Here is a 13,473-nt window from a genome sequence, read left to right as displayed (position 1 = left end):
TAGTGTGTACACACACGGACTCACCACTATGCGGTGTGTAGAGTGTGTACACACACGGACTCACCGCTCACCACTATGCGGTGTGTAGAGTGTGTACACACACGGTACCGGTCTGTAGCCCGGGGTTTGGGGGGACCCCTGGCCTAGAGGCATTCTGAGTCCAAAGTGAGATGGGTCGCAGTGCCACCTTTACTGCAGCCTTCCACCCCTTTGGTTCTCAACCGCAAAAAAAAAGTACGACGTGAATAAATACGCGGGGGGCTTGACGAAACAAAGTAAGTTGTAACTTACGTGCCCGTGCTTAAGTTGTGTTTTCAATGATTTACCTTCTAAACACAAATCTGGCCGCGTCTCGCAACCCCCAGAAAGGGCATCAACGCACCCCCAGGTGAACATGAACCGCTGCTCCAGACCACACCACTAAAGCCTCAGAGTCTGGTATCCGACTCGAGTCCCAGTGACACAAAAGACAAAGACTGAACAGACTGTTGGGGAAAGTGCTGTTAGCGAGAAGCAGTATCTTTGAAGGCCGGCACGGCACACGAGGGGGTCGGGGTGGCCAGCACCACGCCCGGCCGCCTTTGTCTCCCCAGTGGTGATGTTTACACATCGCACCAGGTACTCATTTGAGGCGGAGCTGACCTCGGGGAGTTCCAGGACCGATTCAGATAATCGTCGGTGGCGTTGGCCGTGGGCGGGAATCAAACCCGGCTTGCTGCTGGGCTCGTAAAGCAGCGCGCCGACCGCTCCAGTGACACGCAAAGACAAACACACACGCGCACACACGCACGCACACACACACACGCACACACCACACACGCACACACGGGCACGCACACACGCACACATGCGCACACACACACGCACACACATGCACACACACACGCACACACATGCGCACACACACACGCACACACATGCACACACACACGCACACACATGCACACACACACGCACACACATGCACACACACACGCACACACATGCACACACACACGCACACACGCGCACACACGCACGCACACACACGCACACATGCGCACACACACACGCACACACATGCACACACACACGCACACACATGCACACACACACGCACACACGCGCACACACGCACGCACACATGCGCACACACACACGCACACACATGCACACACACACGCACACACGCGCACACACACACGCACACATGCGCACACACACACGCACACACATGCACACACCACACACGCACACACGGGCACGCACACACGCACACATGCGCACGCACACATGCACACGCGCACACACGCGCACACACACACACACACACGGGCACGCACACACACACACATGCGCACGCACACATGCACACGCGCACACACGCACACATGCGCACGCACACATGCGCACACACACACGCACACACACGCACACACGGGCACGCACACACGCACACATGCGCACGCACACATGCACACGCGCACACACGCGCACACACACACACACACGGGCACGCACACACACACACATGCGCATGCACACACGCACACACACACGCGCGCCCTGGGTATATCTGCAGTGAGAATTGACCCAATCAAAAAAGAAACGGGACGATACAAAACCGGTACAAATTCGAGGTGTGTCACCAGTGAGCCCCCGTCATAGCAATGTGTAATTTCCACTACTCTAGAGGCACGTCGCCTTGTCCACGCTGCGCTAAAACAACTTCAGGAGGTCCTCCAACTTGGTTGCCTGCAAATCTGTGTTTCCGGATTGGGTGGTGGGGAGGGTGGGGGGGGTGGGGGGGGTGGTTGGAGAGATACAAAGACGGCCGGGGAATCGTGTGTTCTCCCCCACCACCCTCGCCCCCTTCTCCCCCCAACCCCCCACCTCCCACCACCACCCCCCCCCCCGGCCCCCTATGGCCGGACCCGGTGCCAATTATCCCGGGTAACTTGGGCTGCCTTTAATTAGTATAACGAGTCTACGCGGGGAGGGGGGGCACGCGTGGGTGTGTGTGTGTGTGTTAGTGTGTTACTGTGTGTGAGTGTGTGTGTTAGTGTGTGTGAGTGTGTGTGTTAGTGTGTTACTGTGTGTGAGTGTGTGTTAGTGTGTGTGAGTGTGTGTTACTGTGTGTGAGTGTGTGTTAGTGTGTTACTGTGTGTGAGTGTGTGTTAGTTAGTGTGTGAGTGTGTGGTAGTGTGTGAGTGTGTGTGTGTTAGTGTGTTAGGTGTGTGTGAGTGTGTGTGAGTGTGTGTTAGTGTGTGTGAGTGTGTGTTAGTGTGTTACTGTGTGTGAGTGTGTGTTAGTGTGTGTGAGTGTGTGTGTGTGAGTGTGTGTGTTAGTGTGTGTGAGTGTGTGTGTTAGTGTGTTACTGTGTGTGAGTGTGTGTTAGTGTGTGTGAGTGTGTGGTAGTGTGTGAGTGTGTGTGTGTTAGTGTGTTAGGTGTGTGTGAGTGTGTGTTAGTGTGTGTTAGTGTGTGTGAGTGTGTGTGTTAGTGTTACTGAGTGTGTGTGTTAGTGTGTTACTGTGTGTGAGTGTGTGTGTTAGTGTGTGTGAGTGAGTGTGTTAGGTGTGTGTGAGTGTATGCGAGTGTGTGTTAGTGTGTTAGTGTGTGTTAGTGTGTTAGTGTGTGTTAGTGTGTTAGTGTGTGTGCATGGGGAGCGGTAGTGTAGAGGTTAGCGCGACGCTGCGCTACGAACCTGGCGACCTAAGTTCGATTCCCGCTCACGGCCATCACGAGTGACGATTACTGAACCGCCCATGGGCCTCCCCTAGGTCCACTCAGCATGGTGCTGGCCATCATAGGTGCTGCTACTCGCTAACAGCACTTGCCCCAACAATGCATGCCCTACAGGCTCAACCGGTCATCAGCAGTTACCCTGGTGTAGTAACCCTGGTAATATTGAGTACCACAATACCTCCGGTTACCATGGTGCCTTCCGTTACCATGATACAGGTGCTGTGAGGGAGGCATTCACTCGGCAGCGGACGCGGGGGCTGGGCGGTGGCCAGTGTGTGTGAGCGTCTGTGTGTGTGTGTGTGTGTCTGTGTGAGTGTGTGTGAGAGTGTGTCTGTGTGTGTGAGTGTGTGTGAGTGTCTGTGTGTGTGTATCTGTGTGTATGAGTGTCTGTGTGTGTGTGTCTGTGTGTCTGTGTGTGTGTCTGTGTGTGTGAGTGTGTGTGTGTCTGTGTGTGTGTTTGTGTGTCTGTGTGTGTGTCTGTGTGTGTGAGTGTGTGTGTATCTGTGTGTATGAGTGTGTCTGTGTGTGTGTGTCTGTGGGTGTGTGTCTGTGTGTGTGTCTGTGTGTGTGTGAGTGTGTGTCTGTGTGAGTGTGTGTGAGAGTGTGTCTGTGTGTGTGAGTGTGTGTGAGTGTCCGTGTGTGTGTGTATCTGTGTGTATGAGTGTGTCTGTGTGTGTGTGTCTGTGTGTCTGTGTGTGTGAGTGTGTGTGTGTCTGTGTGTGTGTGTCTGTGTGTGTGTGTGTGTGTCTGTGTGTCTGTGTGTGTGTGTGTCTGTGTGTGTGAGTGTGTGTGTGTGTGTCTGTGTCTATGTGTATGAGTGTGTCTGTGTGTGTGTGTGTGTGTGTCTGTGTGTCTGTGTGTGTGAGTGTGTGTGTGTCTGTGTGTCTGTGTGTGTGTCTGTGTGTGTCTGTGTGTGTGTGTCTGTGTGTCTGTGTGTGTGTCTGTGTGTGTGTGTCTGTGTCTGTGTGTATGAGTGTGTCTGTGTGTGTGAGTGTGTGTGTGTGTCTGTGTCTGTGTGTATGAGTGTGTCTGTGTGTGTGAGTGTGTGTGTGTTTGTGTGTGTGTGTGTGTCTGAGTGTGTGTGAGTCTGTGTGTGTGTCTGTGTGTGTGTGTCTGTGTGTGTGTCTGTGTGTGTGTCTGTGTGTGTGTCTGTGTGTGTGTCTGTGTGTGTGTCTGTGTGTGTGTCTGTGTGTGTCTGTGTGTCTGTGTGTGTGTCTGTGTGTGTGAGTGTGTGTGTGTCTGTGTGTGTGTCTGTGTGTGTGTGTGTGTCTGTGTGTGTGTCTGTGTGTGTGTCTGTGTGTGTCTGTGTGTGTGTCTGTGTGTGTGTCTGTGTGTGTGTCTGTGTGTGTGTGTTGTGGGGAGCGGTGGTGCAGCGGTTAGCGCGCTGCGCTACCAACCTGGCGACCCGAGTTTGATTTCTGCTCACGGCCAACACCAGTGACGATTATCTGAACCAGTCCTGGGCCTCCCCCTAGGTCAGCTCAGCCTCAAATGAGTACCTGGTGCGGTGTGGAAACATCGCCACTAGGGAGACAAAGGCGGCCGGACGTGGTGCTGGCCACCCACCCCCTCGTGTGCCGTTCCGGCCTTCACAGGTGCTCGCTAACAGCACTCGCCCCAACAGTCTGTTCAGCCTTTGTGTATGTGAGTGTCTTTTTATTTATGTGCGTGAGAGTGTCTTTGTGTGTGGGAGTGTCTTTGTGTGTGGGAGTGTCTTTGTGTGTGGGAGTGTCTGTGTCAGAATAGGGAGCGGTAGTGTAGCGGGTAGTGTAGCGGGTAGTGTAGCGGGTAGCGCGATGCTCTCCAAACCCGGCGACCTGGGTTCAATTGCCGCTCACGGCCAACACCAGCGGCGATGATCTGAATAGGTCCTGGGCCTCCGCTAGGTCAACTCAGCCTCAAATGAGTGCCTGGTGCAGTGTGTAACCATCGCCACTGGGGAGACAAAGGTGGCCGGGTACGGTGCTGGTCACCCGCCCCCTCGTGTACCGTGCCGGCCTTCAAGTGCAGTTCGCGAGCACCTCTGAAGGCCGGCACGGCACACAAAGGGTGGGTGGTGAGCACCGCACCCGGCCGCCTTTGTCTCCCCTCGTGGCGATGTATTAATCGCACCAGGTACTCATTTGAGGCCGAGTCGACTTAGGGGTGGCCTACGACCAGTTCAGATAATCGGGTTCGGAGCGCAGCACGCTAACCGCCCCCCCACCCCCCCACACTGTAACTCGCATACATTCTCACTCAACAAGCACTTCCCCTCTCAAAATCCCACTTCCGATAATCCGCCTCGATTCCTGCTCATAACGGGATCCCATCTCTTCCTCAAACCCTTCCAATCCTCCTCATCAGCATCGTCAGCCATCATCTATCTACTGCCGGAAGGAAGGCCTACACCCAAGCCGACAACCAGCGTTCGCGATCCTGCCACACGGGCCCCCCCCCCCCCCGAGTCGGTTGGCGACGTACGGTGCGAAAGAAGTTCAACGTACATACATAGACTCACACGGAGACCCATAGACCCATCACACAGACCCATAGAGTCATCACACAGAGACTCATCACACAGAGACACATAGACCCATCACACAGACCCATAGACTCATCACACAGAGACCCATAGACTCACACGTAGACCCATAGAGTCATCACACAGAGACTCATCACACAGAGACCCATAGACTCACACGGAGACCCATATAGTCATCACACAGAGACTCATCACACAGAGACCCATAGACCCATCAGACAGACCCATAGACTCATCACACAGAGACATCGCACAGAGACCCATAGACTCATCGCACAGAGACCCATAGACTAATCACACAAAGACACAGACTCACAACAGAGACCCATAAACTCATCACACAGAGACCCATAGACGACTCATCACACAGAGACCCATAGGCCCATCACACAGACCCATAAACTCATCACACAGAGACATCGCACAGAGACCCATAGACTCATCACACAGAGACCCATAGACCCATCACACAGAGACCCATAGACCCATCACACAGACCCATAGAGTCATCACACAGAAACTCATCACACAGAGACCCATAGACCCATCACACAGACCCATAGAGTCATCACACAGAAATCACACAGAGACCCATAGACCCATCACACAGACCCATAGAGTCATCACACAGAGACACATCACAACAAGACCCATAGACTCACACGGAGACCCATAGACTCATCACACAGAGACCCAGACTCATCACACAGAGACCCATAGACGACTCATCACACAGAGACCCATAGACTCACACGTAGACCCATAGACTCATCACACAGAGACCCATAGACTCATCACACAGAGACCCATAGACTCATCACACAGAGACCCATAGATGACTCATCACACAGACACCCATAGATGACTCATCACACAGAGACCCATAGACTCATCACACAGAGACCCATAGACTTATCACACAGATACCCATAGACTCACAACAGAGACCCATGGACTCATCACACAGAGACCCATAGACTTATCACACAGAGACCCATAGACTCATCACACAGAGACCCATAGCTTGTCCTTCCCCCGCACTTCCGATTAGTGCAGTTGGCTACGTACGGTGCAAAAGAAGTTCAAATTACACACAGACAGATAATCGTCACACACACATACAGACATCCACACACACACCGCCTTCACACAACACCTACACAACTACAAATACACACGTACACCCCGCATACACACAATACCTACACACATACAAATACAAAGACTTCAGGATAGCCATACCAGACTGTTGGGGCAAGTGCTGTTAGCGAGCACCTATGAAGGCCGGCACGGCACACGAGGGGGTGGGTGGACAGCACCACGCCCGACCGCCTTTGTCTCCCCAGTGGCGATGTTTACACACCGCACCAGGTACTCATTTGAGGCTGAGTCGACCTAGGGGAGGCCCAGAACCGGCTCAGATAATCGTCACTGGTGTTGGACGTGAGCAGGTATCGAACTCGGGATGCCACCACTCCCCATAACACAACACCTACAGTCCTACACACAAGTACACACACAGCACATTCACACAACACCTACACACACAAGTACACACACATCACCTACACACATACACACACAAGTACACACACAGCACATTCACACAACACCTACACACACAAGTACACACACAACACCTACACACATACACACACAAGTACACACACAGCACATTCACACAACACCTACACACACAAGTACACACACATCACTTACACACATACACACACAAGTACACACACAGCACATTCACACAACACCTACACACACAAGTACACACACATCACCTACACACATACACACACAAGTACACACACAGCACATTCACACAACACCTACACACACAAGTACACACACATCACCTACACACATACACACACAAGTACACACACAGCACATTCACACAACACCTACACACACAAGTACACACACATCACCTACACACATACACACACAAGTACACACACAGCACATTCACACAACACCTACACACACAAGTACACACACAACACCTACACACATACACACACAAGTACACACACAGCACATTCACAAAACACAAATACGCACACTCACACACGCCTACAACATACAAAGACAACGATATCCCGGCAAAGCCTTAACAGACTGTTGGGGCAAGTGTTATGAAGGCCGACACTGCACACGAGGGCGTGGGGTGGGTGGCCAGCACCACACCCGGCCGTCTTTGTATCCCCAGTGGCGGCGTTTACGCATCGCACCACATACTCATTTTGAGGCTGAGTCGACCTACACACTCCAACTACGCACGCACCTCTACAAACACAACATTTACAAAACAAACATCTTACGCGCACACACACACCTTATATACACACACATCTTATATATACACACACACATACACGCACTATACATACAAACCCATAAATAAGCATGCACCACAAGGAGTCTAAAATTAATGACTCAGGCTCACAGCCCTCCCCTCCCCTCCACCCCCCACTGTGCCCCCCATCCTTTGCCCCCCCCCCTCCGAGTCCACCAATACCCAAGCCCCCACCGTCTCCCAGCATGCCTACCGCTACACTCTGGCCCCGTTAAACCGCACAGCTCACTAAATCACTCACTATTGCATTTCCTCCCTCCCCCTCCTCCCCCTCTCTACCTCCCCTCCCTCCCCTCCCCCTCCCCTCCTCCTCCCCTCCACCTCCTCTCCACCTCCTCCCCACCTCCCTTCCTCCCCCTCCTCTCCCTTCCCCTCCCTCCCCCTCCCCCCCACCTCCCCTCCCTCCCCCTCCTCTCCACCTCTCCCGCTCCCTCTCTCCCCCTCCTCCCCACCTCCCCCTCCCTCCCCCCACCTCCCCTCCCTCCCCCTCCTCTCCCTCCCTCCCCCTCCTCTCCCTCCCTCCCCCTCCTCTCCCTCCCCCTCCCCTCCCTCCACCTCCTCCCCCTCCTCTCCCTCCCTCCCCCTCCTCTCCCTCCCCCTCCCCTCCCTCCACCTCCTCCCCCTCCTCTCCACCTCCTCTCCCTCCCCCTCCTCTCCCTCCCCCTCCTCTCCCTCCCCCTCCTCTCCCTCCCTCCCCCTCCTCTCCCTCCCCCTCCCCTCCCTCCACCTCCTCTCCCTCCCCCTCCTCTCCCTCCCTCCCTCCCCCTCCCCTCCCTCCACCTCCTCTCCCTCCCCCTCCTCTCCACCTCCTCTCCCTCCCCCTCCCCTCCCTCCACCTCCTCTCCCCCTCCTCTCCCTCCCTCCCTCCCTCCCCCTCCTCTCCCTCCCCCTCCCCTCCCTCCACCTCCACTCCCCCTCCCCCTCCTCTCCCTCCCTCCCTCCCTCCCCCTCCTCTCCATCCCCCTCCTTTCCACCTCCTCTCCCTCCCCTCCCTCCTCCCCACCTCCCCTCCCTCCTCCCCACCTCCCCTCCCTCCCCCTCCTCTCCCTCTCCCTTCCCCTCCCTCCCCCTCCCCCCCACCTCCCCTCCCTCCTCCCTACGTCCCCTCCACCTCCCCTCCCTCCCCCTCCTCCCCACCTCCCCTCCCTCCCCCCCAGCTCCCCTCCCTCCCCCTCCCTCCCCCTCCTCTCCACCTCCTCTCCCGCTCAATACCTCCCCCCCTCCTCTCCACCTCCGAGCCGCTCTTTATGATTTCGGGTTTAAGTGCCACACAGTAAAAACACTAAAGTCGGGGGGAGTCTTGCGTCCTCTTTGCTGGGCTGGAACTCGCCCCGGGGTACGAGGTAGTTGGTGGTGGTGGTGGCGTTAGTTGTGGTGGTGGTGGCGTTGGTGGTGGTGGTGGAGGTTTAATCAGTCCAGCACGTGCGCTGACTGCCCCTGGACACGCGGCAACCCTCATTGATTTAGCCCTGTCCGTCTGTATGTCTGTCTGTGTGTGTGTCTACACGTCTGTGTGTGGTGTGTCTTTCTACAAATCTGTGTGTCTATATGTCTGTGTTTATACCTATGCCTGTCTCTCAACATCTGTCTATTTACATGTCTGTGTATATGTCTGCGCGTCTATATATAATGTGCGTGTCTATATGTCTACCCGTGTATCTATATGTCTGTCTCTCTGTGTCTACATTTCTGTCTGACGACTCTATACATGTCTGTCTGCATGTCTTGTCCATCCACATGACGATATACCTGCCCCTAAGCCTGCGCGACCAATTAATCTCTTACAAGGTCGCCTTGCTATCAGGAACTGGACCTATATTGCATTAAACTTAATTTGGAGCTTTCGTGACTGCAGGAATAATTCTTTGGTTCTTTCGGTAAAGTCACGTATAAAGATAAAATAATAAATTAAATACTAGCATACCACGTTTCGATTGCAACACAAGCAATCATCATCAGGTATAAATTAAATAGAAACACAAATCTAGTATACTTAGAAATGGAATGTAATACAACAGAGAGTCGGATAACATAACAGTCAACACCCTACCTGGTTGATTACAATCAACCAGGTAGGGTGTTTCTATTTAATTTATACCTGATGACGATTGATTGTGTTGCAATCGAAACGTCGTATGCTAGCATTTAATTTATTATTTTATCTTTATACGTGACTTTACCGAAAGAACCAAAGAACTATATTGCATCGTCTCTGTCAGTCTACCTGTCCATCTATCCATCCATCTATCCGTCTGTCCATCCACCTATCTGTCCATCTGTCTGTCTGTATCAAAGAGGGGAGCCCTGGCCCAAATTGGGACATCTTGTGAGACCAGCGTGGCACAGGTTTGGTGGAATTTTTTTATTTTTTTAAACCCACCCGTACCGTGAGGGGCTCTTCATGCCAGACAGGTGAAGGGTGAGGACCGGTGAGGGTGAGGGTGAGGAGAGGTGAGGGTGAGCGGGTGAGCGGTGCGGTAACTCACCCGCCGTGTTCCCCTTGGGACTAGCCACCTCCACAAACACCTCCATGAGCCTCTCCGGATTGGGCCTGCACCAAAGACAAAGATTTCGATTGAAAGCTTTCGTGACTGCAGGGATTCATCTTCTTGGTTCGTTCGGTAAAGTCACGTAGAAGGGAAATAATAAAATAAATAAAATAAAACATAATAATTATATCATTTACAAAACAATGCACCCATCCCATCAGGCCGAACGGCATTCCGGGAGTACAAATCATCAGCAAGCATTGGTCCAGGCAATCAGTTGTCGTTGACTCTGCTGATGAGACGCTGAAATGTCGAAACCAATCCTTGCCCCTAAACATCTGGGCAGTTAAATTTCGATTTAAAGCTTCTTTCGTGACTGCAGGGATTCATCTTCTTGGTTCTTTCGGTAAAGTCACGTAGAAGGGAAGTAATAAAATAATAAAAATAAAACATAATAAAAGAATTCTCACGACGTTTCGGCCACAACGCAAGCAGCCGTCCTCAGGTGAAGAACAGGTCTGTCGGAAAGACAGCGTCTAACATTGTCTTTCATTCAGACGCTGTCTTTCCGACAGACCTGTTCTTCATATCACTCTATGTGTATCTATGTATCTCTATGGGTCTCTGTGTATCTCGAGGAGCCTATGGGTTTTCCAAATGATTCACAGTTTGTTTGGGTTGGGATGGCCCCTCCAATCAATCGCACTGCATTATTACGAGGGGATATCACTCGATGTGTCTCTATGGGTCTCTGTATATCCACAGGTCTCTCTCTGTGTATCTCTATGAGCCTATGGGTTTTCAATATGATCAAAAGTTTGTTTGGGTTAGGATGCCCCCCCCCCCTAATCGCACTGAATTATTACGAAGGGATATCACTCTATGGGTCTCTATGTATCTCTATGGGTCTCTGTGTATCTCTATGAGCCTATGGGTTTTCCATATGATCCAGTTTGTTTGGGTTAGGATGGTCCCCCTAATTGCACTGCATTATTACGAGGGGATATCACTCGATGGGTATCTATGTATCTCTATGGGTCTCTGTGTATCTCTATGAGCCTATGGGTTTTCCAAATGATCCACAGTTAGTTTGGGTTAGGATGGTCCCCCTAATCGCACTGCATTATTACGAGGGGATATCACTCGATGTGTCTCTATGGGTCTCTGTATATCCACAGGTCTCTCTCTGTGTATCTCTATGAGCCTATGGGTTTTCCATATGATCCACAGTTTGTTGGGTTAGGATGGCCCCCCTAATCACACTGCATTATTAACAGGTGGGTTACCAACTACTTGAAACCTCTACGCACATGGCAAGATCAGCAAACCCACTTTCTGTACTGCCACAGCGAAAGGCAGTGACCCCAGAACCAGCACCACCAAATCAAACACGGGAATCGTGTTTGACCATACTTCACCACGCTGGTCATCGGTACGCCGTGTCGGCCTTGCATTATAGGCGGACAAGCATACAGTATATCGCGACACGGGAGCCATAGGAAGAAGCCAGAGGTACCGTACAACGATTTGACGCCACTCCAACCCCCCCCTCCTCCTGAAGCCGAACTCGGAACTTTTGAACCTCGCAGTTTGGGACCGTGTCTCGCTCAAACAATAAACCCGGGAGGGGATGGGGGTCTCAGGGGGTCTTCTGGGGTCTCAAATCCCCCCCCCCCCCAACTATCCCCTCTGACCCCCTTGAACCCCGTGAACAATCCCCGCCAGTTGCGGCCTTTGGCGTCCCGTATAGCCTCGGTCTTGCCTGAACACCCTGCCCGGTAAACACCCCCCCACCCCCCCAAGGGACACACAGACACAGACCCCCCCCCCCCCCCCCCCGTCTTAAAGACCCCCTAAACACACCCTGAAGACAACTTAAAGATCCCCCGTAGACTCACCTCAGCCTTGAATCCATCGCGGAGATCAAGAGGAAGGGTGGTCCAGATTTGGGGGTCTTCAATTGAATCCAGGAGATGGGTTGGGGGTGGTGGAGGTGGTGGTGGAGGTGGTGGTGGAGGTGATAGGTAGACCCCCTTGTGAACGCTGTAGAAGGGGGTCTAAGACCCCCTCGGAGAGAGGGGGGGGGGGTCCCGGCTTGTAACAGAGTGAAGTTTGTCCCCCAATGATGGATGATGTGTGGGGTGTGTGGTGGGGGTGGTGGTCGAGGGGTTGGAGGTCCGAACCGAGGGGGTTCACGATGATGGGGGGGGGGGGGGTTATCAAGGGGGTACCACAGTTAGGGGATCTAATTCAACTCTAGCGGTGGGGGGGGGGGGACGTCCTTCGCGGAGACGGAGCGACGGAATCGTCAATCAGACGGAGCGCTGGGACGACGGCCGACTTGGGAACGTGGCCTCATTCAGCAGTGGATCGATCCTGACGGCGACCGCTGCTGCTGCTGTTGTTGATGATGATGATAGGATCTCTCCTCCCTCTCTCTCTAGGTTCTTGAGGTCACTGGGGTTCAAGCGACTCGGAGGGGGGGTCCCGAAGTCCTGGGGTCCCGAGTCTCGGGGGGGGGGTCTTGAAATCCCAAGTCTCAGGGCGTCTGTCACAAAGTCACGATTTTCAGGGGGTCTTGGTGACCCTGGCTCTTGGGTTCCCGGAGTCTCAGGGGGTCTTGAGGTCCATAAGTCGTGGGGCGGGGTCCAAGGTTGTAGGGGTCTTGAGGTCCCAAGGTCTTCAAGTCCCGAGTCCCAGGGGTCCCAGGGGGTCCCAAGGGGGTCCCAGGGGGTTCTCCGCGGGGTGTCGCGGGTCCCAAGCGATGCGGGAGGCCCAGGCAGGAAGCAGCGACGCGGGTTGTGGGCGGTACGCGAGTGACGTCACGGGGGGACGACGCCCACTCACCTGTGAACTCACCTGGACTCTCACCTACACACTCAGCTGTACACTCACCTACACACTCACTCATTTGTACACTCACCTACACACTCACCTACACACTCACCCACACACTCACCTACACACTCACTCACCTGCACACTCACTCACCTGCACACTCACTCACCTGTACACTCACCTGTACACTCACTCACCTGTACACTCACCTGTACACTAACCTGCACACTCACCTATACACTCACCTGTACACTCACCTGCACACTCACCTACACACTCATCTGCACACTCACCTACACACTCACCTACACACTCATCTACACAGTCACCTGCACACTCACCTACACACTCACTCACACACTCACCTACACACTCACCTGTACACTCACTCACCTGCACACTCACTCACCTGTACACTCACCTGTACACTCACTGACCTGTACACTCACCTGTACACTCACCTACACACTCACCTGTACACTCACCTAAACACTCACCTCCACACTCACCTACACACTCACCCACACAC

The 13,473-nt window shown here is 53.5% G+C and overlaps 1 protein-coding gene across 1 annotated transcript in view; it reads right to left on the bottom strand.

Moving 5' to 3' along the window:
• The window catches only part of LOC144740989 (DENN domain-containing protein 1A-like), a 39,188-nt gene extending 26,219 nt beyond the window's left edge, over positions 1 to 12,969 (bottom strand). Inside the window, exons 1-2 of the mRNA XM_078623682.1 lie at positions 12,005 to 12,969; positions 10,104 to 10,168 (exon numbers count right to left, since the gene is read on the bottom strand). Coding sequence (XP_078479808.1) covers positions 10,104 to 10,168; positions 12,005 to 12,021 — 82 coding nt within the window. The 5' untranslated portion in view covers positions 12,022 to 12,969. The remainder of the gene's footprint in view (positions 1 to 10,103; positions 10,169 to 12,004) is intronic.
• Positions 12,970 to 13,473: the final 504 nt, after the last annotated feature.

The sequence above is a fragment of the Lampetra planeri genome, unplaced genomic scaffold (genome assembly GCF_965212315.1).
Source record: "Lampetra planeri unplaced genomic scaffold, kcLamPlan1.2.h2 scaffold_373, whole genome shotgun sequence".
Classification (NCBI taxonomy): Eukaryota; Metazoa; Chordata; class Hyperoartia; order Petromyzontiformes; family Petromyzontidae; genus Lampetra; species Lampetra planeri.
The sequence above is the reverse complement of the archived record's forward strand: the minus strand, read 5'-3'. Positions and strand labels throughout refer to the sequence as shown.